This window comes from Nicotiana tomentosiformis, chromosome 10 (genome assembly GCF_000390325.3).
Source record: "Nicotiana tomentosiformis chromosome 10, ASM39032v3, whole genome shotgun sequence".
Classification (NCBI taxonomy): Eukaryota; Viridiplantae; Streptophyta; class Magnoliopsida; order Solanales; family Solanaceae; genus Nicotiana; species Nicotiana tomentosiformis.
The window spans coordinates 54,526,162-54,552,609 of NC_090821.1; the positions used below are offsets into that span (position 1 = coordinate 54,526,162).

General features: G+C 38.0%; 1 protein-coding gene across 1 annotated transcript; it reads right to left on the reverse strand.

The window, feature by feature from the left end:
- Window positions 1-20,458: 20,458 nt before the first annotated feature.
- LOC104094911 (mitochondrial outer membrane protein porin of 36 kDa-like) lies at window positions 20,459-25,417 on the reverse strand. Its single transcript, XM_009600934.4, has 6 exons — window positions 25,249-25,417; window positions 25,090-25,157; window positions 23,656-23,766; window positions 21,688-21,774; window positions 21,400-21,608; window positions 20,459-21,034 (listed from the first exon to the last, which is right to left on the reverse strand). Exons 1-6 carry the CDS (start codon window positions 25,295-25,297, stop codon window positions 20,728-20,730), a joined length of 831 nt encoding a protein of 276 aa, XP_009599229.1. The 5' UTR covers window positions 25,298-25,417; the 3' UTR covers window positions 20,459-20,727.
- Between the last annotated feature and the right edge of the window lie 1,031 nt (window positions 25,418-26,448).

The window sequence follows — 26,448 nt, forward strand, 5'->3', positions numbered from 1 at the left end:
CATCCCTCACAAACTTCAAATAAGATAGGTAACCCTTCTCAACCATACGCCGAGCCTTCAAATATGAAATTATCCTACTAGGTACATAATCTATATAACCGCTCCACTCAACCCTCAAAAATCTCAGCATTGCCAGCGTCACGGTCTTAGCGTGACAATCTAGAATAGCATGACATGGAGATAACCAATCCATACCCAATATCACATCAAAGTCAACTATACTGAGCAGCAAAAGGTCCACTCGGGTCACCAGACCCCCAATATACACCACACATGACCGATACATGCGGTCCACAATAATAGTATTGCTTACCGGAGTAGATACATGAACAGACGAGACTAGAGACTCACGGGACATATCTAAAAAATGAGCAAAATACGACGAAACATATGAATAGGTGGAACCAAGGTCAAATAATACAGAGGCATCTCTGTGACAAACTGAGATAATACATGTAATCACAGCATCTGAAGCAATAGCATCTGGTCTGGAAGGGAGGGCATTGAAATGGGCCTGGCCATCCCCTGATCTGTCTCCCCCTCTAGAGTGACCCCTAGCTGACTGACCTCCACCTCGAGCTGATTGGGTGGGTGGTGAAGTAACTGGTGCTGAAGTCGAAGGATGACTCCTCTGCTGAGATAGACCTCCATGACAATGAGGACACTGCCTCCACATATGCCCAAACTCCCCACAACCAAAACAACTCCCTGGTGCTGGTAGCGGGGATTGAAGGGAGCCCCGAGCATCGAGATAACCGGTAGAATAACCTGGCATAGAGGAGCCCTGAACAGATGGAGTATGGGATGAACTCTGGGCTGGAAGGGCACTGAGTGATGAGTAGCCCTGATGAGAACTGTGAGAACCATGGCCCGATGATGCACCACGGTGAATTGGGCTGGCTGGCTGAGCATGCCTGAATGGACGACATATGTCATGCTGGAACTGACCCCCATAAGGAGCACCACTAAATCCTCCCTATCCTCGAGGCCTCTTGGCCTCCCTATCAATCCTCTCCTGACCACGAACCATCTCAATTTACCGAGCAATGTCAACAACCTCATCAAAAGTAGCACCAGGCACCCTCTCTATGGTCATAAGCAACCGTAGGTAAAAAGTGAGACCATCTATAAACCTCATGATCCTCTCCCTGTCTGTGGGAACCAACCCGATAGCATGACGGGCCAATTCTGAGAATCACATCTCATACTGTGTCACAGACATATCACCCTAGCGAAGCTGCTCAAACTGTCTGCGCAACTCTTCTCTGCGGGACTGAGGCACGAACTTCTCCAAGAAGACCACGGAGAACTGCTGCCAAGTAAGGGGTGATGCGCCAACAGGCTATGCCTCTTATAAGTCTCCCACCATCTAAGTGCAGCCCCAGAAAACTGAAAAGTAGTGAATGAGACCCCACAAGTCTTCAAAATACCATCTGTATGGAGTATCCTCTGACACTTGTCCAAGAAGTCCTGAGCATCATCTCTCTATGTGCCACCGAAAGGTGAAGGCTGGAATCTCCCAAACCTCTCCAACCTATGCTGATCATCCTCAGACATAGCAGGAACCACATAGTCCTAAGTAGCTATAACCGGTTGGGCTGGTGGTGCCACTGGTGTCTGGAGTCCCTGAACAACCTGCTTGGATGTGCGAGCGGCAGGAGTCTGAGTACCTCCCCCGGCATGAGAAGTGGTTGTGGCCGTCGAGATACAGACCACCTGAGCAAGGCCGGTACACGCTGTCAGAATCTGAGGTAGGGCCTCCTGAAGGCCTAAATCACAATAGGCATAGGTGGTGCCTGAGTTGGTGCATCAACAACTGGAATCTGATCCTGATCTCGGGCAACTGGTGGGTCTGCAGGTACTTCCTCAGCTACTATGCGGGTTGCACCTCTGCCCCTACCGTTGCCTCTACCGTGACCTCGGCCTCTCACGGCTCTAGCTGGTGGTATTGGTGGCTGTCCATCCTGTCCGGTAGTACGAGTCCTCACCATCTGTGAGAGAATGAGACAACAAATGTTTAGTTACTAGAATCAACAGATTCGCACGACAAGAATTCAAGAATGTGGAATTTTTCCTAAAGGTTCTGCAACCTCTCGAAGATAAGTACAGACGACTCTGTACCGATCTGCAAGACTCTACTAAACCCGCTCATGACTCGTGAGACCTATGTAACCTAGGCTCTGATACCAACTTGTCACGACCCTAAACTCAAACTTGTAGTGATGGCACATATTAATGGTACTAGGCCAACCCACTCCCACAATACTACAACAATTCATTCACAGATATGCCAAAAGGCATCTTGTATAGCAAAATTTCATAAAAGAAACAAGGGTTGAACTCAAAAATAGAAATGCAGAATGAAAAGCCCCAATCATCGGGGTGTTATTGAGTCATGAGCAACTACTAAAAACTGGTCCGACAACAATAAGACTAACATTATCTGGGAAAAATCTAAAATACAACTAAAGGGGAGATAAATAAGGAGAAAACAGGGTTACGATCGCCAGGAAGCTACCTTGCTAACTCCAATGATCAGCTACAGGAATATCAGCAGCCGCTACCGTGACCAAAAATGCCTGAATCTGCACACAAGGTGCAAGGAGTAACGTGAGTACACCAACTCAGTAAGTAATAGAAATAAATAAAGGCTGAGAAGTAGTGACGAGTTAAATACAAGTACCGTTCATATCACAAAAATTTAATAAAGTGCGGCACGCTTTGTAACCAGAGTTTAAGTCAAATCAGCTTGTTTAAATCAAGTTCAAGTAAATTAATTAGAAATATCTTTCAACAGTTCTCAAACAAGGACTCAAAGCAACTATGAGCATGGATGATGAAATCATATATTGCCCCTCGGGCTAACATCACTCAGTCCTCCCAATTACTCCAACCTCACAATCACTCATGCCTCACCATTACTCATGCCTCACAATCGCTCAGCACTCGGCACTCGCACTCATTAGGTACCTGCACTCACTGGAGGTGTTCAGACTCCGGAGGGGCTCCTACAGCCCAATCGCTATAATCTGCACGGACAACTCACGTGCTATAATATCATATCAGAATCCGCACGGACCACTCACGTGCTGAGGTACAACACCTCACAAAAAGGCCCTCGGCCTCACTCAGTCATAAACCTCTCTAGTCTCTCGGGCTCTCAGAAATCAAAGAAATCAGCTCAAACAACATTAACATGATGCAACAAATAGAATAACAGAGACTGAGCTATGGTGTAAGAATGCATGAACATGACTGAGTACGGGATATCAACTAAAGCAGTGAGAGGACAACAAGAAAATGACCTCTAAGGGTCCAAACAATACTAGCATAAGGCCTAGACATAGTATCTAGCATGATTTACAGCAAATCTTTCTAAAACACATAAGGAGCATATACCTACAACAGGTTGTTCAACTTTACAGTTGCTACGGGATGCACCAAGTCACAATCCCCCAACGGTGCACGCCCACACGCCCGTCACTTAGCATGTGCGTCACCTCCAAATAGTCACATGACACACAAATTTGGGGTTTCATACCCTCAAGACTAGATTTACAACCGTTACTTACCTCAATCCGAGCAAATCTCTACTCCGCATGCCCTTGCCTCTCGAATCGGCCTCTGAACGTTCCGAATCTAACCACAAGCAGTACAATACCATTAATATATGCTAAAGGAATCAATTCCATAATAAAATTACTAAATTAGACTCAAAATCCGAAATTGGCTCAAACCCGGCCCCCGGGCCCATATCTCGAAATCCGACAAAAGTTACAAAACCCGAAAGCCCATTCACTCACGAGTCTAACCATACCAAATCTAATCAAATCTGACAACAAAATTCCCTTCTAAACCTCAAAATTCCATCTCAGGAACTCTTCCACTTTTCCCCCAATATTTCACCCCAAATCACAATTTGGATGACAAAAATCAAGATATAATCATGGAATTTAACCAAAATCAAGCGAGAAACACTTACCCCAATCAACTCCCTGAAAATCCCTTTAAAAATCACCTAAATCCGTGGTCTCTAGCTCAAAATATGAAAAAATGGGTTCAAACCCCCGATTTTGAAATTTAACACTGCTGCCCAAGATTTCCTTCTTCGCGAAAGCGGAAGTACCCTCGTGTTCGCGAAGCACAACTACCTCTGCCCAGAAATCCCTTCTACGCGAACGCGATCTACCACTCGCGAACGTGAACCTTTACTGAACCTACTCTTCGTGAACATGACCTCACCATCGCGAATGCGTAGACCAAATGAATGGGGTCCCCAGCTGCCTCCTCTCTTCTTCATGAACGTGTTACTCATCTAGCGTCCGCGATGCACTCTGCTCCTAAACCTTCGCGAACGCGTCCCTTACTTCGCAAACGCAAAGAACAATTCTTCCTCAATCTCTAGATACTCTTCGCGAACACGAGACCTACCTCGCGAACACGTAAGAGAAAACCAGCAACAGCAAAAACCAGCAGATCAACTATCTCTCAAAGGCCACAATTGGTCCTTTAACTACCCAAAACTCACCCGAGACCCTCGGGACCTCAACCAAACATACCAACACATCCCATAACATCATACAAACTTAGTCGAACCTTCATATCACTCAAAACAACATCAAAACGCCAAATCACCCCCGGATTCAAGCCAAATAACTTCTAAACTTCCGAACTCTACCAACGATGCCGAAACCTACCAAACCACGTCCGAATGACTTCATATTCTGTACACAAGTCAGACATGACACCACGAACCTACTCCAACTTCCGTAGATCCAATCCGATCCCGATATCAAAATTTTCACTGCCGGCCAAAATCGCCAAAATTGTAACTTTCGCCAATTCAAGCCTAATTCTACCACGGGCCTACAAATCACATTCCGAATGCGCTCCCAAGTCCAAAATCACCTAACGGAGCTAATGGGGTCATAAAAATTCAAATCCAAGGTCGTTTACACATAAATCAACATTCGGTTGACTTTTCTAACTTAAGCTTTTACTTTAGAGGCTAAGTGTCTCAATTCACTCCGAAACCACTCCGGGTCCGAACCAACTAACCTGATATATTATAATATAGCTGTAAAGCACAAAAGGAAGCAGAAATGGGAAAAATGGGGCTATAACTCTCAAAACAACCGGCAGAGTCGTTACACGATACTAGAAGCATAAATTGCTTGAGTTGATGATCTTGAGACCCTATTGCATAAGTCCGAGCAAGAAAGAATGGCCCACAACCAGGAAGCTGCCCAGCTACATGAAAACCTTAAGGAAGCAAAGGCTAAGTGGGCTGAACTGCACGACATCGTGATTGTTGCTGCCGAGTGTGGGTCTGCTTTGATAGAGGAAGTTAATAATTTGGAAGCTAACTTGCGTTCCAAAACTGAGGAATCTAATGTTGCCGAGGATCAGAGATCAAGTATGGAGGAACGGTTAAAATGGGTTATGGAGCAGAATCACATTCATGCTACATCAAACGTTGACCTTGATTCCAGTATCAACATTGTTAAAGCTGAAAATGATAAGCTTCAAGCGAAGATCAAAAAACTCCGAGCTAAACTCCAAGACCCAGAAGATTCTATCATCTTCGAGAAAACCTATGCCATATATCATACGAAGAGGAAGACTTTGGAGGAAGCCAAAGAAGGCATTGCCAATATTGATGACTGCATTGCCAAGGCCCAGGAACTAGAGACTACTACTGATGAGAACCTTCGTGCTCGACTCATTGCTTCTGATTCTTCGAATATTAACTCTGAGTATTTGGGAACCGGAGAAGATGAAGGCCTTGAACCGGAAGCAGAACAACCTTCTTCCCATAGAGAAAATGAAGACTCTTCTCTTCCTTCGGGTTCCAGTAGAAAGAACTGATGTATATATCTTTCTTTAATTTTTATAATTATGCCAAAACCTTTTACTAAGTTTGGCAATTTAATTAATAAAAGAAACTTTTTGCTTAACTATTGTGCAAAAGATATTTTTTTTTATTTAACTGACAAAGCTTCGGGAATCTTTTTATATCTGATAGCTTTTGATTTCGGGCATAAATACTTCCGAAATCTACCCTTTACTATGAGAGTTTCATAAGAGAGGTCCCTTATGTTTATGGTGCTCTTGAAGAGGACGTCTCCTGTTCATTTCGGCACAAGCATTTGAAGTTTTTGTTAACTCTCAAATGACAAAATAAATTAACTTATCATTCGGACAAGAATAAGATAAAAATAAAAGGACTTTGATTTATTTCCTCTATATTTAAAAGTAAATTTACATAAACATTCATTTTCTTAAGTAAATAAAGCTGTCAATACATATGGCTAACTTGTACAACTTATTTTTATGGGACTGATCATGCAATCCCCGGTCTTGATAAGACATTGATCCCGGTTCTAACAGTCCCCGATCTTCGTAACACTTTAGTGTCTTATCATGTATTATTCCCCCTTAGTGTTCGGATGCTAAGTATGAGAATTCAAACACTGGAGGTCTTGCATTTACCGATGACCCTTCCTTCGTAGTATGCTTTACATTGCTACCTCATTAGTGGGAACAGCTTGCGGATGATTAAATAATCTATTTCCAAAGGCTAATGAAAACGATGAGAGTTTTGGGAGATGAAATATGCCATCGAGCCAAAGATTATTTAACCATCCACAAGCTAGTTGTCGCATGAGTTGATCTACACAGAACTATTTATACTCATGCTGAAGTGACGGCAATAGAGCTTTCGGTTGTTGATTCACCAGCGAAGGAACTTAGTGCCTTAGCACTAGAAGTCTCGAGTTTGCCGATGATTCTTATTTCGTAGTATGCTTTACATTACAGTCTCATTAAAAACCTTACAAGAAAAACCTAATTTGGACAAAAATTGGTTGAAGGGAAAAAAGAGTGCAACACATACTTTCAGCACCAGCAAGGATTTTCAGCAATAATACCTTTTGAGGTGAGTTACGTTCCAATTGCTCGGAAATTTAACTCCATATTAATTTTCCAATTCATATAAACATTTACCAGTTATAGCTGAAACTCGGTAAGGTCCTTCCCATATAGGTCCCAGCTTCTAGGTGTTAACTTCCCGGGAGCTTTGAGTAACATTTTTTAGAACCAAATCCCCAACTTTGAAATATCGGATATTTTCTCTACGGCTATAATATATTTCGATCCTTTGCTTTTGTGCCACCATCCTCACATATGCTAGATCCTAGTGCGCTTCCAGCAAATCTAGTTTAAGCAGCAATGCCTCATTGTTTGTTTCTTTGTTTGCTCGGGAAAACCTTAAGGTCGGTTCCCCCACTTCCACAAGTATTAAAGCCTCTAAACCGTATTCAAGTAAAAAGGGTGTTTCCGCCGTGCTCTACATTGCCCTAGTCTGGTATAGCCTATAAAACATCTGGTAGCTCATCTGGCCACTTGCCTTTAGCATCTTATAACTTTTTTTTAGGTTTTAAATAATTACCTAGTTGGTTGACTCCGCCTGTCCATTAGCCCTTGGGTGGTATAGTGAAGACGTAATTCGTTTGATCTTCAATCCTTCCAAAAGCTTCGTGACTTTGGAACCTATGAACTGTGGCCCATTGTCACAAGCTATTTCTTTGGTATTCCAAATCGACAGACTATGTGTTCCCATATAAAATCAATCACTTCTCGTTCTCTTATCTTTTGATAAGCACCTGCTTCAGCCCATTTAGTAAAATAGTCAGTTAAAACCAAAAGAAATGTTACCTTTCCGGGTCCTTATGATTAGGGACCAACTATGTCCATTCCCCATTTTATGAATGTCCATAGTGACACCACTGAATGCAAAAGCTCCATCGGTTGATGCACTAATTATGCATGGCGTTGACATTTATTGCACCTTTGTACAAAGGTCCTTGCGTCTTGCTCCATCTCGGGCCAATAGTAGCCAACTCTGACTAACTTGAGAACCAACGAGTCTGTACCGGAATGGTTCCCGTAGACTCGTCCATTAACTTCCCTCATTGCGTAATCAGCATCCGATGTCCCTAAACATCGAGCCAATGGCCCTTGGAATAACCTCCTGTATAACTGTCTGTCAACAATATAGTAACGAGCCACCTTGGTCCTTAGTGTCCGGGATGCTTATCTTCAGGCAATTTGTCTTCAAGCAATTTGCCATGCCTTAGTTATTCAATGAACTCCTTCCTCCAATCCCATATTAATTTGGTTGAATTAACTTCACTGCAGCCATCCACATCTAAAACCAAATGCAACAGTTGAACTACCGCACCGGAATAAGATCCTTTCATTTCTATGGACGAACCCAAATTGGCTAATGTGTATGCCTCACATTTTCCTCTCTTGGAATGTGGATAATTTACCACTCCCCGAACTAGGCCAGTAATGCTTGAACCTTGCTCAAGTATTGTTTCTAGCTTAGTATCAAAAATTCCATATACTTGGTTCACCAACAGCTAGAAATCGCACTTTTCTTTGATGACCTCGGAGCCAAGTTCCCGAGCTACTTCAAGTCCTGCAACTAAAGCCTCATACTCGGCTTCATTGTTAGTTTATGACACAGTTCTAATGGCCTGCCTTAGGGTTTCCCCTGAAGGAGTGATTAAAACTATACCGGGACAGGACCCTTTTACGTTGGAAGCTCCATCTGTAAACAAGGTCCAAACTCCTATTTCCGATATCAACACTGCTTCTTTAGTAGCTAAAGGCATTAATCCCAGACTAAAATCGACCACGAATTCGGCCAAAACTTGTGACTTGATTGTAGTCCTGGGCTTGTATTTAATGTCGAATTCACTAACTTCGACTGTCCATTTAGCCAAATGGCCTGACAACTCAGGCTTATGAAGACATTCCTTAAGGGAATGGTCATCACAACGATTATTGGATGACATTGAAAATAAGGCCTTAGCGTTCAAAAGGCAAATACGAGAGCTAAGGCCAGCTTTTGAAGATGTGGATATCGTGTCTTCGCTCCCGATAATATTTTACTAACGTAATAAACGGGAAATTATGTACCTTCTTCTACACGGGTCAAAACAGATCTTACCTCTACTTCCATGACCGCCAAATAAATCAACAGTTGCTCGTATTCCCTCAATTTTGACAACAACGGAGGGCTACATAGATACCATTTTAGGTCTTTCAGCGCCTATTGGCATTCCGAAGTCCATACAAAATCGTTCTTCTTTTTCAAAAGTGAAAATAAGTGATGGCACTTTTTTGAAGACCTCGAAATGAACCTGCTTAGAGCTTCCAATCTACCAGTCAACCTCTGTACTTCCTTCATGCTTGTCATCTGGTCCGAGATATCCTCGATGGCTTTGATTTTATCAGGGTTTACCTTGATTCCTCTTTAAGAGACCAAAAATCCTAAGAACTTACCTGAACCAACTCTGAATATGCACTTCTTCGGGTTGAGCTTCATATTATATTTTCTCAAAATGTCGAATGTCTCTTGGAGATGTTTCAGATGATCTCCTTCATTAAGAAACTTAACTAACATGTCACCAATATAAACTTTTGTTGTCTTACGTATTTATTTTTCAAACATTTTATTAACAAGCTTCTGGTAAGTGGCTCCAGCCAAAAGGCATCACATTATAGCAATAAGTGCCAAATTCGTGATGAAAGAAGTCTTCTCTTGATCTTCCAGGTATATCCTAATTTCATTATACCCGAAATAAGCATCAAAAAAATTTATTAACTCATGCCCGGTCGTAACATCAATCATTTGATCAATGTTCGGCAATGGAAAAGAGTCTTTAGGGCATGCCTTATTTAAATCATTATAATCTACACACATTCAATATTTATTATTCTTCTTATGCACTACTACTACGTTAGCTAACCAATCAGGGTAACTGACTTCTCGAATCGAACCAAAATTAAGTAATCGGGTTACCTCTTCCTTAACAAACTTGTTTCAGACCTCTGCTATCGGTCGCTTATTCTACCTTACCGGAGGGAATTTGGGATCCAAACTCAGTTTGTGGACCGCCACCTCCAATGGAGTACCTATCATAGTTGAATGCGACCAAGCAAAACAATCGACATTAGATTTAAGAAAATCCATAATTTTTAACTTGAGTTTAGGATTTAACCTTGTTCCTAAATGGAATTTTCTTTCCAAAAATTCTACGAACAAGGCCACTTTTCTAGCACTTCTGCGGTTGACTTAGTCGCATCCGTCTCCTTTGGTACTTCAAAAAACCTCGGTACCTAATATAATTCCGATGACTCCTCGTCTTTTTCATCTTCAATTGAGATGGAAGAAGGCATCGACCTGTAATTGCTATTTTCTCATTTCTTTGCCCTTGCTAATGAAAACGGCTACTGTATTCATCTCCCTTGCAGCCGGTTGATCTCCTCTAATTTGCTTGATCCCTTCAGGTTTTGGAAATTTCAATAGTTGATGGTATGTTGAAGGTACAGCCTTCATTTCATGTATCTAAGGCCTTCCGAGGATTACATTGTAGCCCATGCTATCAACCACTTCGAACATAGTGGTCTTTCTTACTCCTTCGGCATGTATGGGCAGAAAAATTTCTCCTCGGGTTGTCACTCTTGTTAAGTTGAAGCCAGCTAAAAGCTTTGTCTCCGGAATGATGTTCCCAGTTGACTTTGCTTGATCCAAAACTCTCCATTGTATGATGTTGGCCAAACTCCCTAGATTAACCAAAACATGCTTAATTTTGAAATCTAAAACATTAAGAGAAATTACCAAAGCATTATTGTGCGGTAGAAGAAGTCTGCCAGCATCTTTCTCTATGAAGGAGATATCATCTTCTAAGACTTCTCGGACCCTCTTGCCATGAGTCACCGATATCTTCCTCTTCTTTGATGTTGAAAATGTCTCCCCATGACTCTGTCTCCTCTGAAGATCATATTGATTCTCATCCGAAGTGATCGTGTTGTCGGCTTCAATGGTTCTGCATTATCCCGGTTTCCCATAGTTGTTCTTGGTGCGGTCACTTAAAAACTCTCTGAGGTGACCATTTTTCAATAATGTTGTCACCTTTTCACGAAGATGTTGGCAGTCCCCTGTCCTATGGACGTGAGTCCCATGGAATTCACACCATAGATTAGGATCCCTTTGGCTAGGATCCGATCGGATTAGTTTTGGGAACCTAGCTTCTTTAATATTCCTCATTGCCGACACCAATTCTACCAAGCTGATATTAAAATGGTAATCAGATAACCTAGGATATGTGGGATCTTAGGACCCCGAGGCCTCTTTCTCCTATAATAATCTGTTTCTCCGACCACGATCACCCTTCTATCGGAAGCGAACCTATCCAATGACTGAAATCCTTTATTACCACGCCCATCGGCCCTCTCGTAAAGCTGAAAACAATTTCTAGAGGGCCTCTGATCTGTATCAAATCATTCTTAAAGTTATCTTGATTCTGGTCATGATTCTGTTCTTTGGAAGACACTGAGGAGCCCAGTTGATCATCTTCTATTCTGATTTTGACTCGTAACGGTTGTAAACATTTGTCCATGTGGTTACCTGAAATTCAAGCAAGCTTTACTTTAATTTTGGGAGGCCTTAGAGCTCAATATGTTGAGACCTTTTGTAAACGCCTCCACTGCCCACTCATCCGGAACCGCTAGTGACAAAATCCTATCTTTCTGGAATCGGATCACGAACTCTCGCAATAGTTCAGATTCTCCTTGGGATATTCTGAATATATCCGCCTTCTTTGCGTGGACCTTTATTGATCTAGCATGCGAATTGATAAACGAATCTGCGAGCATTTCAAAAGAATCATAGAATGCTCGGGCAAGAGATAATACCACGTTAAGGCACCCTTCGTAAGGGTTTCGCCAAGTGTTTTCAACAAAACCGATTCGATCTCGTGCTGGGCCAAGTCGTTTTCCTTTGCTGCCATAGTGTAGGTCATGATGTACTCATGTGGATCCGAAGTCCCATCATATTTTGGTATATTCAGGATCTTAAATCTCTTTGGGATCAACTCCGGTGTCGCACTTGGTTTAAACGGTAACTATGTATACTTCTTTGAATCTGGTCCATTAACACCGGCAACGCTCCTGGGATCTGATCCATCCGAGCATGAAATTCCTTTGCATTATGATCCATTCATTCATTCATTTCTCTCATGAATCTAATGAGCTCGATTTTGAAAGGGTCATTTAAGTTGTTATTCCTAGATCCACTACCGGTACCTATGGCCTCGTCGAAACCGACCCCTTCCCTTGGAGTGTCATTATCGGTTCTTTGAGCCGTTCAATTTATGGGAACACTGGGAAGAACTGGAGACCTTCCATTAGCATTATTGTAAGTATCCAATAACACCTGCTTCAATTCCGTCATTACCCGAACTTGTCTTGAGAGGTGATCCATAATCACTTTTTGTTGTTCTCTCAAGATTTTGACTGTTTCAACAACATGCACATCCTCTGCATCATCAGGAGTTGATCCCTGCACATGCCGAGGATACTGACCTTTGCGAGCTGGGGTTGCTTCATCCCCTTTATTGCGGGTTTCGCTGGTTGAATCATTACGCTGGAACACATCATCTCGTCATCGTGTGCTCCAACATTGTAAACATTGTTGACACCATTAGCTTCCATACCTGATATTTCTTTTGCTAAGGGAGGAATCAAAATTTATTTATAACCGATGAATGGATCAAAGCAATTACACAATTGTCTATGCCCCATGGTGGGCGCCAAACTATTTACCCGTAAAGCGGTACAATTAAATTTGTAACGTGGTTTATAGAAAAGTGAATAGATTTGATCCTAAAGTACGAAATGAATAATAACAGAAATCAGAATATGAAATAAAATTAAGGAAAATACAAGCCTGGCTATGAACTTAGACTCTCCGATGGCAAAAGCGAGAATAATATTCAAGAATAAAGACTGAGAATAGTGTTATAAAATGAGATCAGAATGTAGCTTTTGTGTACAATTTTTTTTTTTTTTTTTTTACAATGGATGCTAATTCTCCTATTTATAGCTCTATTGAGGAAGACAAGATACTCAAATCAAGCTCTTCTTGAATGGGAATAAAATCGCCATTGATGGTTGCATAACGGTTGGTTATAAATGCAAATATTCTTTGTAACGGTCGCTCATTGAAAGCTACCCGATGTCAATACTTTGAACTTCTATCATCGGCTACTCCGTCTTCGGGACTCATCTAGTACTGGTCACATACTGGCAACCGGTATTGACTATTTGCTGACTCATATCCTGCCTGTCTTCAGTTCCACGTGTCATCTTTTTATTCGTCCAACTGTCACAAATCTATTTTACCGTATACATATATTATAATATTATATATTTCATCATAAAATATTATCTTATTGGTTCAACTTATATTAATCGGATTACCCAACCAAATTTGGAAGGAGATAATAGGCAGAGGTTTAAACGCTAATCATATATCTCTTACCCTGGGGTGAGAGATGAATTTGGCTTAGGAGGAAGTAGGGTAGACTTGTTAAAAATAAATATTATATATTTCAAGCAAAAATCTTAAAATATTTTAAACTTTTATAAGGTTTTATCTTTTCTAATTTGTTGGTAGGTAGATTCATCACAAATGTAATTTTTTGGTAATAACATGTACAAAAGTAAGGAACAAATCCACAAGATTTGGACATGGAGCCCCAAATTTGCAGCCAACATCCATATAACTAACCACTCCTAATAGCTTGCTACCTCATCCCACATAAGCTAAGGATAAAAATTAAGAGTTGCTAATGTCTACTTAATCTAAAATTGCATACATCACCTACAGTGGACTTCCTAAATGAACAGTCTCACAATTGCTTCTGGAGTCCTACTCTTCTGTTGGAAGATTCTCAAGCTTCTTTTATGCAAACATAATAAATAATTATTCTATAGAGAGATGTATTTAAAGAACTTTTTGCTTACAAACTAGCCAAACTCAATTTACTTTGCCACTCCATTGCTTGCCTGTCTATTCTCATTCATTACAGCATCTTTGTCCGATCATTAGCACAAACATGGCAAGTAATGAGCAGGTGATCAATGATCTCATCATCAGAAGAACACAAAGGACACCTCAGATTAGTTGTAACATCCAATGTTACCCATTTGTCTTTAGTTAGCAATCTCTTGTTAATAGTGCAATATAGAATAACGATCCACCAGGGAGTACCTTGGTTATTATAGACAACCCTCCTCTATTTAACTTCAGGGAACTTCCCCTAATCTTAGAGTATAGCATCTTGACTGAGAACTTATCCATCTATTTCACTTCATCTTCTAGTATTGAAGCTTCTATAAAGGTTTAATTATTTTTAAATTGCTAAATGCCAGACTTAGTAGTATCCTCCCTAAAATCATTACCCTTAACCAACATGGTTTTATCAAATGAAGGGCTATTACAGAGAATATTCTACTTACTCAGGAGATAGTCAATGAAATTGACAAACCTAAGGTTGGAGGCAATGTGGTCATAGAGTGGCCTGGCCTTTTTCATGCTTCATGCTCAGACAACTAGGTTTTGCAGAGAATTGGATTGATCGCATATATAGATTCATCTCCAACAATTGGTTGCCAATGGTAGTAGGCATGATTTTTTTCAAATCCGGGAGAGGGTTGAGACTTGAGACAGGGTGATTCAATTTCTCCCTCTTTATTTATTTTTAATGTTGAACTGCTTTCACATATTCTTAATAATCTTCAAAACAACAACTGATTCAAAGGTTTTTATATGAATTCTCTTGGCCCGCAGATAAATCACTTATCCTTTGCAGATGACACTATTATTTTCTGTAGTGGTGTAAAGCAGTCCCTCCAACTTGTTCTTGATACTCTAGATAAATATGATAAAGTCTTTGGACAATCAATCAACAGGTCCAAAAGTTGCTATACTATGTCCACTAACACTACTCAAAAATCCATTGCTAGAGTTGGAAGGATTTTGGGTATGAGATTTGATAAGTTACCATTGAAGTACGTGGGTTGTCTTATTTACTCTAGTAAAAAAGCTATATTTTTTCTCTGATTTGGTGAACAAGGTGATTAATAAAGTGAAAGGATGACACTTAAAGTTTTTGTCTACTGAGGGTAGAGCAGTATTTATTAAGCATGCCCTTCTTGCTCTCAACATTCATACCATGGCTGCATTATACCCTCCAAAGGGTACTTTGGAGATGATTGAAAAATATATTGCTAGATTTTTTTGGTCTGGCCTTGACACAGGTGGGAGGCATCACTGGGTTTCTTGGCTCAGTCTTTGTTTCCCATATGAGGAAGGAAGGGAAAATTTCAGGAAGCTTGATGACACTTGTAATGCCTTTACTGCTAAGCAATGGTGCAAGTTAAGGACGACTAACTAATGGTCACAATTCATGAGAGCTAAATACTATAGAGGGTCTAGTCCAGTCACTTTAACTTGGAAGAAGGGTCAATCTCAAAGTTGGAAAGCCGTGTGCTCTGTGAAAGGCAATGTGAAAAATAACATCCTGTGGAAAATAGGAAGAGGGGATATCAATTTTTGGTTTGATAAATGGTTGTCTGTTGGACCATTTTACAAATTTTTGGATGGGAAAGATATCCAAGGCAATATCAAGCTCAATGGGGTGTTCAAAGATGGCCAGTGGGTCTATTTTTCATAATCAACCTTCTGATGTTGTGAATGATTTGGTAGCCTCCCTTACCTGCATCAGTCAGGAGGTTGATGACACTCCTATTTGGACTTCTTATACCTCAGGTAAATTCACGGTCTCGTCTGCATAGAACTTACTCAAGCAAAAGAGAGTGCTAACTCAGTTTGACTCTAGAATTTGATCCAAAAATGTCCCTATTAAGATGTCTTTCATGACTTGGAGAGCTGGATGTGACAAGATCCCTACCGATGAGAAGATCAATATGTTTGGCATTTATATAGCTCCTAGATGTTGTTGATGTATTGCCCCTGGTATGTATCCTGGACTCGAAACCACTGAGCACCTATTTTATTCTCGCTAATTTTCCCAACAAATTTGGAGCTATTTTGTGGGTAGCTTAGGCATAGCGTACAGAGGCATTAATCTGAGAACCTTGCTCTATAACTGCTGGAGGCATCATGCTAAGAATCTCATTGCTTCTTATATTCACAAAGTTCTTCCTCCTATTATTTTTTGGGAGCTTTGGCAATCAAAGTGTAGCTCTAAATATGGGATGGAGCATCCGTCCTTTATTAGATCTAAAGGCGTAATATCCTTTACCGTCATCCATCTTATCAATTCTCGATTCAAGAAGGTCTCTGTTAGGAATAACTGGGAAGATGTGTGCAGACTATGTGAAATCTCTTTAGTAGACTACTCAATCTCTATGGTACTATTGCTCAAACCACCCAATTTGTTTGTAAAGCTAAATAGTGATGGGCCATGTATTAATGGAGTTTGAGGAGGAGGAGTGATTAGAGAATGTGAAGGTAAATTTATTATGGCTTACTCTATCTCTATGGGACAAGGCATAAGTAATTGAGTTGAGGCATGTGCTCTCCTTTTTGCACTTAAATGGTGCATTGATAAGGGGTACAATTTGATTTTAGGGGAGACTGACTCTCTATTGCTCCAAAATACTGTAAAAGACATATGGACAACCCCTTGGAGGGTTGATGACACTGTTAAAGAGATAAGAAATTTGGTTAATGGGCATGGTATTATTATTGTACATTGCTTTAGAGAAGCCAATCAAGTTGCAGATAAACTGGCCTCTCAGGGCCATAATCAGGATGTTTTTCTTCTATACACTAACTTTGTTGATCTACCAAGGCAGGATAGAGGTCTTTGAACACCGATAAGTGGCAAATTCCATCATTCAGAGTCAAGAAGAAAAGATCAAGTATGCTCACTTATCAGCCTTCCTGAAGTTTTTAGCTTTATTGTCACTTAATGTAAAATATTTTGGAGTTCTACAAATTAGAATATTAGTTCTCTCTAACTTGATTTATCAAGTTTACATTATGTAGTAAAAGGTAAAGCCTAGTCCCCCTTTTACAATATCATTTTTCAGTGGCAATAAAATCGTGACTCAATTTGAGGAAAAAAAAAAGTATGTCCAAACCGCTAGTAGTTGTGGGCCAACATAGTCTATCTCATGCAATTAGAGCTTTCTTAGATATTTCAGCTCCTCCTGTCCAAAGAAATCTTCAGCATAGGAATACAATCACCTGATCTTTTTTTTTTTTTGACAGAATGAATACTTATAGCTCAAATACTTGGACAGCAAACACCATAGTCTTAATCAACTGCAATCTCTCCGCATAGGAGATAAGTGTGGAGGTTCATGAGGTAATTTTTTCCCTAATCTTATCGAATATGGGTTCTTATGACTGTTGTAGTGATACTAATATTTACTAATATTGTCTCCCTTTGCTTTGCATCTTTCTTCTGGATTTCATGGTGTTCCTATTTATCCTATGATTGTTGTTGTGATACTAATATTATCTCCCTTTTTGTCCTTTTGTCTTTTTTGTTTTTTGAGCCGAGGGTAGGGGTAAGGTCTGCGTACACACTACCCTCCCCAGACCCCATTAGTGGGATTTTACTGGGTTGTTGTTGTTGTTGTAGTAGTTCTCTTTGCATCACAAACGTTATTATATTGGTTCAACCTCTATTAATTAAAAATAATAATGGCACAATTTCTCAAAAATACTACTCCCTCCGTTTCAAGTTAGATGAGGTACTTTTCTTTTTTAGTCTGTTCCAAAATAAATGACACATTTCTAAATTTGGAAATAATTTAACTTTAAATTCTTCATTTTACCAATTGTATCATTAATGAGAAATTTTTATAACCACACCAATGGCATGGCCCCACAAAGCTTTTACCCCTTAAGCTTTTAAGACCACAAGTTTTAAAAATCTTTTTTTTACTTAAATTTCGTGACGAGTCAAAGTAGCTCATCTAAATTGAAACGGAGTCAATAATAAAATGAACAAGTAATCATGGCGTTGACTTTGGCCAAAAGAGTCCTTCCCTCATCAAAGGAAGTGACCTCCTAATAGAGAAGTCCAAAGACGGTTGGATTTTTGTTGTATATGGTCGTGTATTGAAAAAACTTTTACCCATGTTTTTATCTCTATTATTTTTTTCTATCAATATTTGTTTTTTCAGTATTTTTATCTTAGCTTTTTAAATTTCGTATTTTTCAAACGTGCAATAATTGCACGTTCAACAACACACGTAGCAACTGCATATTCAGCAGCACGTTCAGTAGCGAGGGCAATTGTAGAAGAAAGGTTTAAGAAAATTCGTTGAAATAATTTTTCAGTAGTAAGTCCATCTTCCAAAAAACTTACTGCTTTATGATTGTTGAATTTTCGCTTTTGTAAATCACATATCCACAGTTTGAGAAAACTTTTGATCTTTGTAGTAATCTTTTGTCTAACCATTGTTTCCCTTAGCCATTACAACGGTGGAGAAATTGTTTATATCATCAGCTCTTAGTTGTACTTGTTTAATCTATTTATTTTTCATTCATAATAAAATAAAATAAAAAGTAATCTTGGCGTTAAAAGATTTCATTGAATCCATACATTTCCTTTTCTCTTTAGCATTATTATTGTTGTTATTCATTTACAACTTAAAAATACATGTATGGAAACCCATTTTCAACTAGGACTAGTTACAATAACTCAAACCAGGTATCTTATCAAAAAATAAATCAAAAGTCAAACTAGCTCCAAATACCACAACAAAGGCAGCTGAGAGGAGACGATGCCTAAACAAAAGAATTTTTTTTTACAATTTGTTCAACTTTTACTAAATTTGTCCACCTGAATACCTAGTATTTAAACTTAAACATAGAGTATTAGCATAGTCTGGATTCTGGATTTATCTGATATATCGATGTTGTGATAATAATTGTGAAATTAGAAAATTGCCCAAAAAGGAAAAGAGAGAAAAATAAAGAAATTATCATGAGACAAAAATCAGGGGCAAAAATGAATTGTGAAAGTCAATAAATGAGATCAATTATGAGAGCTCTAGTGCTACTGTTGTATTTTAAAAAGAAGAAAAAAATATTCTTAAAATGTGATTTAAAACTGATAATGCTTGACAAATTGAGATTCTCTTACACTATGATCAACGAGTTTTCCAATTAAATCTCCTTAAAAATCATACTCCACAAGACCAAATAGTAAAACTACTCAGCTTTATAGGAAGTATAGGCAAGTGCATCAGACATATCAATTTGGAGAAAACCTGCTTAGACTTTGGTTTGGATAAGGCGAAAATTGAAGTATTTATTTTACCTAGTATATTTAATAGCATTCATGAAACTAAGAAAAAGTATTTGTTCGAAAAACCCGCCTCACCATTGTTTCTACAACTGCCGAGAAGTGGTTTCAGAAATACTTTCGCTGTAGAGTATTTTCCAGAAAGGTTGATTGGTTTCTTTCTTTTACACACAGCCTCAATAAAAAGACAAATCATTGGCTTAATTTTGTATGGAGCTACTTTCCTACTAAATTGTATTAAAATAACAAAAATTTATTAGAAGAACAAAAAGAGACATATACCACCGTGGAACAAGTTATCCTGACATTTCAATCAATCAACTAAACTCACCAATCCCAGATTAGTAGAAAACAATTACTCTTTCCTTATCAGTTTGTTTATTCAGGTCAACTCAGCACAAAGTATAAAAAAAAAATTGTTACTTATGGTCTTAAATAGGGGTGTACAAAGAAAACCGATAAACCGTACCAAACCGATAATTCGAGTAAAACCGGAAAAAAAAAAATCAATGTGATTTGGTATTGGAAAATAAAACCCGACCATAATTGACTTGATTTGGTTTTAACTAAAAATATCAAACCGAAACCAAACCAACCCGATAGTACATTTATATAATTTTTAAAAATATTTTATACATATAAATATTTAAAAGCCCGACATCATTGGTTTGGTTTGATAATTGAAACATGTCAAAACATTTGTGTAACTTAAAACTTTTGAAACTAATGATCTTGAACATACCATAATATTTGCATAACAACAAAACGTGTTATTAAAAATAAAATGAAAAGTTTAAAAATACATTATTTTCAAATATAATAAAATATTAATCTTTTTAAAACGAACTAATAAGAAACTATGCCAACAAATTGGAATGAAGGGAAGTATATGAATCATTTTATACCTTCCTCTGTCTCGGTCTATTTCATTTCAACACTAATTTGTTCTTTATAGACAAATTAAGATTCATAAGATTGAAGTTCTCCGTAACTCTCACATCTATCCGTGGAAATACAGGTTTTCATGACACACTTTTGATACGATTATAAAGGAAAAAAGACATAAAAATGAGACATTTTAAGAAGGAAATTAGCACCATAAGATCAAGGTTTCCGCTGCTGAAGGATATCGGTATACACGGAACAACTTGCACGCACCTTAACTAGTCTACTGCTACAGGCAACAATAACCTGCATCAATAAATTTGCTCACCAAGACTCGGGCAGATAACTTACACAAGCTCACAATATAACAAGAAAGACAAATTAATCAAATAAACACAATTAACCTTTTGGATAGGTCAAAGCAGAAAATCATACTGGTTTGCACTTTGCACCACCAGCTAAAGATTATTCTTTACAGCCCAGAAAACGTATAGGATATCAGTAACACTCATAAGATCGTTGTCCACCTAGTGAGAAGGATTATGTGCTAAAAAAATTCTACCTAATTTGTTGATTCGGGCTAAGACAAAAGAAACCAGCCGCATTTACTTTCCTGTATAAGGTAGTAACCAGCTCATTGTTTGAGCGCTACAGCCAATCCAACCTTGGCGCTCTTTTCAATTGCCCTGGTGTCCACTTCGCCAGAGATTGTAAAGAGGGATTTTGGACGCCACTCGTGCTGAATGAGAGCACTTGCCTTACCATAGCTGTTAACCCGAGCCTTCACTGTGGTCAGTGGGTCCAAGGAATGATGTGTTCCAATGGTCATAGTGTTCTCGTTGCTTGAGAAGCTGTGAGTCAACTCTGCACCAACAGCTGTATTGGTCAACGGATTCACGGTGTGGTAGTAGGATGCAGTGAGCGTATCAGCCTTGTCATTCCTGATAATTGATTTCATCTTATCAGTCCAGAAACAATGATTGATTGACCATAATATGGCATTGGATAAGCACAGAGAGGAACAGTCAAGAGACATGTAAACCCCAAGTCATGATTTCGTAGAATTACATTACAGTAGTCATGTCTTTTCAAAAGAGCAACTCATCAGTGGATGAATTAGTCTTCCGCCTTAATAAAACAATATGAATCCAAAACCAGTGTTTTCCTTGTGGCACAAAACCAGAAAACTAACAGAAAAGTATAGCATTTTATGACAACCAACACAAAAGTAGGGCTAGAAGACAATTTAAATCAATGAGAAACCAAACATATTTAATGTCCAAAAAGAACCCACTTGAGTACTTACAATGCTAAGGACGCGATCAAATCGGAAGTGGTGAAATTCAAACCGGCATTGCATTTCGTGAAATTGCCTGACGAGGTATCAAATGAAAGATCAGTGCCCAATGCAATCTTATTGTTGCCGGCAACACCAGAGAAGTTGACTAAAGGACTTGCTGCAAGTCCAATGCTAGTACTGATTCCGGCATACTCATGCAAGTACTGGAGCTCTACCTGTAAGCAATATGATTCGTTTAGTAAGAAATAAAGAAATTCCGAAAAATATTCATGCGATGAAAGAAGAACCAAATACCTTTCCAGATTTCTGATCTGGAACAACAAAGCTGAAGATCGTCTTCAGTCCAGGTGCAGGTTCATCAACAGTAATGGTAGTGTAGACCTGTGTTATTAAAATCAAATTAATGGTCAAGAGCACTACAGTCCCAGCTCGAACGGAAATAAAGTCAAACTTAGCTTTAATACCCTAACAAGGAACAACCTCTGGAACTTCAAAAACCAAAAAAGAAGAAAGAGCACAAAAATCACTTTTTCCTTGGGGAAGGGGGGGTGTGGAGCAGCAAGCTAGATAACTAAAAACTCTTCTACTCAATTAAGCAATCATGATTTGACCTTGCTGTCAAACTCATTCGTTTTGATTATCAAATTTGCCATCATATATCTAGCCTTTTCGAATTTAAAATATACATAAAAATCAGTCTAAAAATAGATTAATCCACCATTACCAAAATGAACAGAGTGGGCATCCACTAAATAAAGTTCCATTACAGACATAAAATCCATGCATATTTTTTGCTAAAAGTCAATGATTTCTCGATCTTCTTATAGCTACAGAAAACAAAAATCTTTATCTTAATAAATCTAAAAGGTAAGTCCTTTTATTAAAGGATAATGCATGTAATAACTATATATCTGTTATATTCTTAAGCCTTGTCCTCCACTTTTGAGAGAGAGAGAGAGAGAGTCAGTCAGTCTCAAGTAGCTTATCCAATCACATCACACAGGAGCATCACTGTAACCAAGACTACTAAACATTATAAGCTAACATAGAAGACATGATTTGTTGATAGAATCAGAGAATGCAGGAAGAGAATGGACAAAGTTCGAGCGGACGACATAACACAACACTGATGGATGGAACTTCTTCAACTGTCTGACGAAAGAGAAACGCACAGAAACTATGTATGATAGACATTGATACACCGGCTGTCATAACATTTCAACTTACAGCTATAATTGCTGGACAAAGCATTAGATATCTGTTGTAATTTAAAACCAGAATATGAAACAATCCCAATAAGGGGTCGTTTGGTAGGATGTATTAGATAAAATAATACATGCATTAGCTTTGTGTATTAATAATACCTTGTTTGGTACACTTTTTAAACCTATGCATTAGTTATGCAAGCATTAGTTATACACCTTATTTGGTATTATCCTATGCATAACTAATGCATAGGAAACCATGGTATTAACGATGCAATGGGTTTTAATGCATGTATTAGCTTAGTTAAAGACAAAATTGCCCCTCAAAATTTATGCTTGATTAAAATATGTTATTATACTAATGCAAGTTTGATGTAAAGTTTGATACTGAAATTTCTCCCGCTATTTATATTCATACTCCGCCAATTTATTCATTGTAAATTTATAAATCTGTACTTTACTACTACGTACTGGAATGCTCTTGTAATCAACTCATTTTCCTTTTATTTTTTTAATTCAAACTTTCTTTGCCTAATAATTCAAGAAAGTGGGAAATAAAATTATATCCCTAGTAGATAAATAAATACTTAGCATATTTTCTTTTTTATAAATAAATATTTAGTTCTATACTACAATATAGGTAGACAAATCAAATAATTTGTTTTAAACCTTTTTCATATAAAAACATTCCTCAACATATGTTTCTTTTAAAAAGATAAAGTGATGGACTGGTTATGAGGATATTTTTATAAACAAACAATTCTTTTAAAAATTGTGCAATGCTTAAATACATCAAACCAAACGATGGATAAGAAATATGTCGGCATAACTAATACCATCATTACTAATACACCCTATTCAGCATTATTCTTATGCACCCTACCAAATGACCCCTAAGAGCAAAGAGAAATAAACTGTAAATTCCAAATTTCTTGAAGCATTAAATCATCCAATAACAGAAAAACAAATCTCCAAAAATTTTCCATTTTGTCATGATGTTTGAAACTCTAAAGAAAATGAAGAGGAAACAAACAAAAGAAATTGATGCAAAACTTACATTCGAATTGGTGTCCACTTTTACATCAGTGGTGAAGTTTTTGTTCTTCAGCTGAGTGTTTACATCAGCTAAAAGGAACTCGCCTTTCTTCACACCAGATGAAGTAATGGCCTGAAAAGTGAGACAGAACAGCAATACATTTACTTACAGACCCACTGGAGCAGTATCAAGAAACAGTAATCCATTGTTAAACAAAGCAATGCAACCAATATACGCATCAGGCAACAGCAAAGAAACTATTCTAAGATATGCATAATGCAGTTTGAGATTATAAGGAGAAAATAACTCCTACAAAATAAAGATGATTACCATCATCCCTAACTTTCAGCTACAAGGATTTCACTTCAGATTATTTAATGTTAATATGACGACAGAACAAGGCATTAAAAACTTCCAAATCATGTTACTCTGCAAGAAAAATAATATTAAACATAAAGGAATGCACATGATAACCAGAATTGCAGTTTTACAATTAACTTCGGAAACCAAGCTGCATGCAGCCAAAGAAAGAGAAAGTTCTAAAGTTCTTTTCAATTTGAGAAAGAGGAACAGTAGACAGTAATACAAATATGCAATTAAATAAGAACCCATTTCTTCTTTCCAAATGAGTAGTGCTTATTTCCTCATTAACCGCCATATTGCCCAAACTCTTGGCTACATAACTGGTTACCTTTTTTTCTCTGTCCTCAACTTCTTCTTAGTTTTATTACCAAACAAAAAAAATGAGGAAAAAATGACCTGGTGGTTGATGAAGCTCAAATCAACCATATGGAGACCAGAGTACTAAGGCAAAAAAGGTGAGTGATTTCTTCTCGTATGTCTATGTCTTAGTGCACAATGTCACCTGGTACTTATGGTGGTGGGAGATAGCAGGTACCCTGATGGACTAGCCGAAATGTGCGCAAGTTGGCCTAGTCACCACTATTATCAAAAGAAAAAGAAGAATTTCCCACTTTCCATTATCTAGCAAGGAGGCTCACTCACAAGATTCACTTCTCAACCCACAATATAATCTTAGTTGGTCTGCTTGCGCGCACCATGGCTAGGTATCTACTACCTCCTATCAGCCTAAGTACCAACTAACTTTATCCGTCAAAGCTTAGTCAAATAAAAACAAATCACCTAGCTTTATTTGATGTTGTAATTTGAACCATGGTCACCCATAATTTTTACCCACTTCATTAACCGCTAAGCCACACCTTGGGTTAAATCTCACAATAATCTTCACCAGATTTTCCACGGCATATTAAGCAGGAAAAAAAATCAAACAGTAGATTTCCATCTAAACTGAATAGCGAAATTCCAATAATTAAAAAATGCAACTTAAGGAACAAAATAAAATAACAAAAATCAAGAATACTGGCCCACAACTATGAACCCAAATGCAAAAATACAACAAAAAACATGTAAAGCTGTAGAAAAAGATATACTAACCACTCCGTTTGAAGTGTAAGTAGTAACGGTAAACTTATGGTCACTGACATAATCCCTGTATAAAAGATCTATATAACACAAACAAATGAACATATTAATACATTTCAATCCAATTTTACAATACCCATTATTAAAAAAATTAAGGGATGGAAAACTGACCTCTGGCTTTCTTGCCGATGTCGGAATAAAGACCTGGACCCATCACCATTTTTTCTGCTTATGAGTTCTCGCAACGAAAGAGAGAAACTTGTAGAGAAAATAAAAATGCGTGGGGGAAAATGGTGTTCTTTGTTTTTATAAGCTCTTTTAATTGAATCGTGTTTATCAAGTTGTTTTTCTGTCGGGGAAATTATTTTATACGAACCGAATTAGCCTTAGTTTATTAGTTGGGTTTTCTACACCGTCGGATCTCAATTCTCTTCATCGTGTGAGTGGTACAATCTTGTAGACCGTTGACTCTCTCGGGTAATACTCTTTTTTCTCTTTTTATTTTTTTTTTTTTTTTTACTTTGAAGTATTCATTATTTTGTAAAAAGTGTTTCCTAAAAATATCTGTCTTGCTTATTCTTGATAAGGTGGTTTTAATTTGATAGATAAATATCAAATTAAAATTACATTTTGAAAATTTTAAGTTATAAAAGGAATAGAAATAAAAGTATACTAAATATGACAAGAAATAGAAAAAATAATATTAATTAGAATTATGGGAGTAATTCTAGACTTGACAACAAGAGGCGATTTATCAAATTCTTTAATATTATTTCTACAAATTTGAATAAAAAGTATTCATTTAGTCCGTGTGACATATTTAATATAAATTCTGTAAATTTATTCAGGCTTTATCATATATATTTTTTTCTTTATAAAAAATACAAGATTACATGATATAAGGCGGAGAATTGAACTCTCACCAATAAAATAAAAGTTAACGCAGCCAACCAACTTATTTTTTCTTTCTCTGTCTGTTACCAACTTAAATGAGAATGCAGACATTATTTTCTTCTTATTTTTTCCTTTCTTTTTTCTTTTACTTTCTCCTCTGTCTCTCTCTTAAAGGAAAGGTCAAGGTAGATCCTTGAATAATGGAGGAGAAGACACGGGATAGGAACTACAAATTGAAGAGGAGAATGAGGTGACTTATTGTGAAACTGAAACCTTTTTGTGTACATAATTGTAATGACAAAAGTATGTAGTAAATTAAATCATTATAATTTCACATTTCGAGCATGTTTGGTCAAATGTCAAAAACGACTTATTTTGAAAAGTAAATTTTGTCATTAGTACTTTTCAGAAATGTACTTTTAAAGAATAATAGTTAGTGTTTGGCCAATTTATTTGAAATGTACTTTTTGCACTATT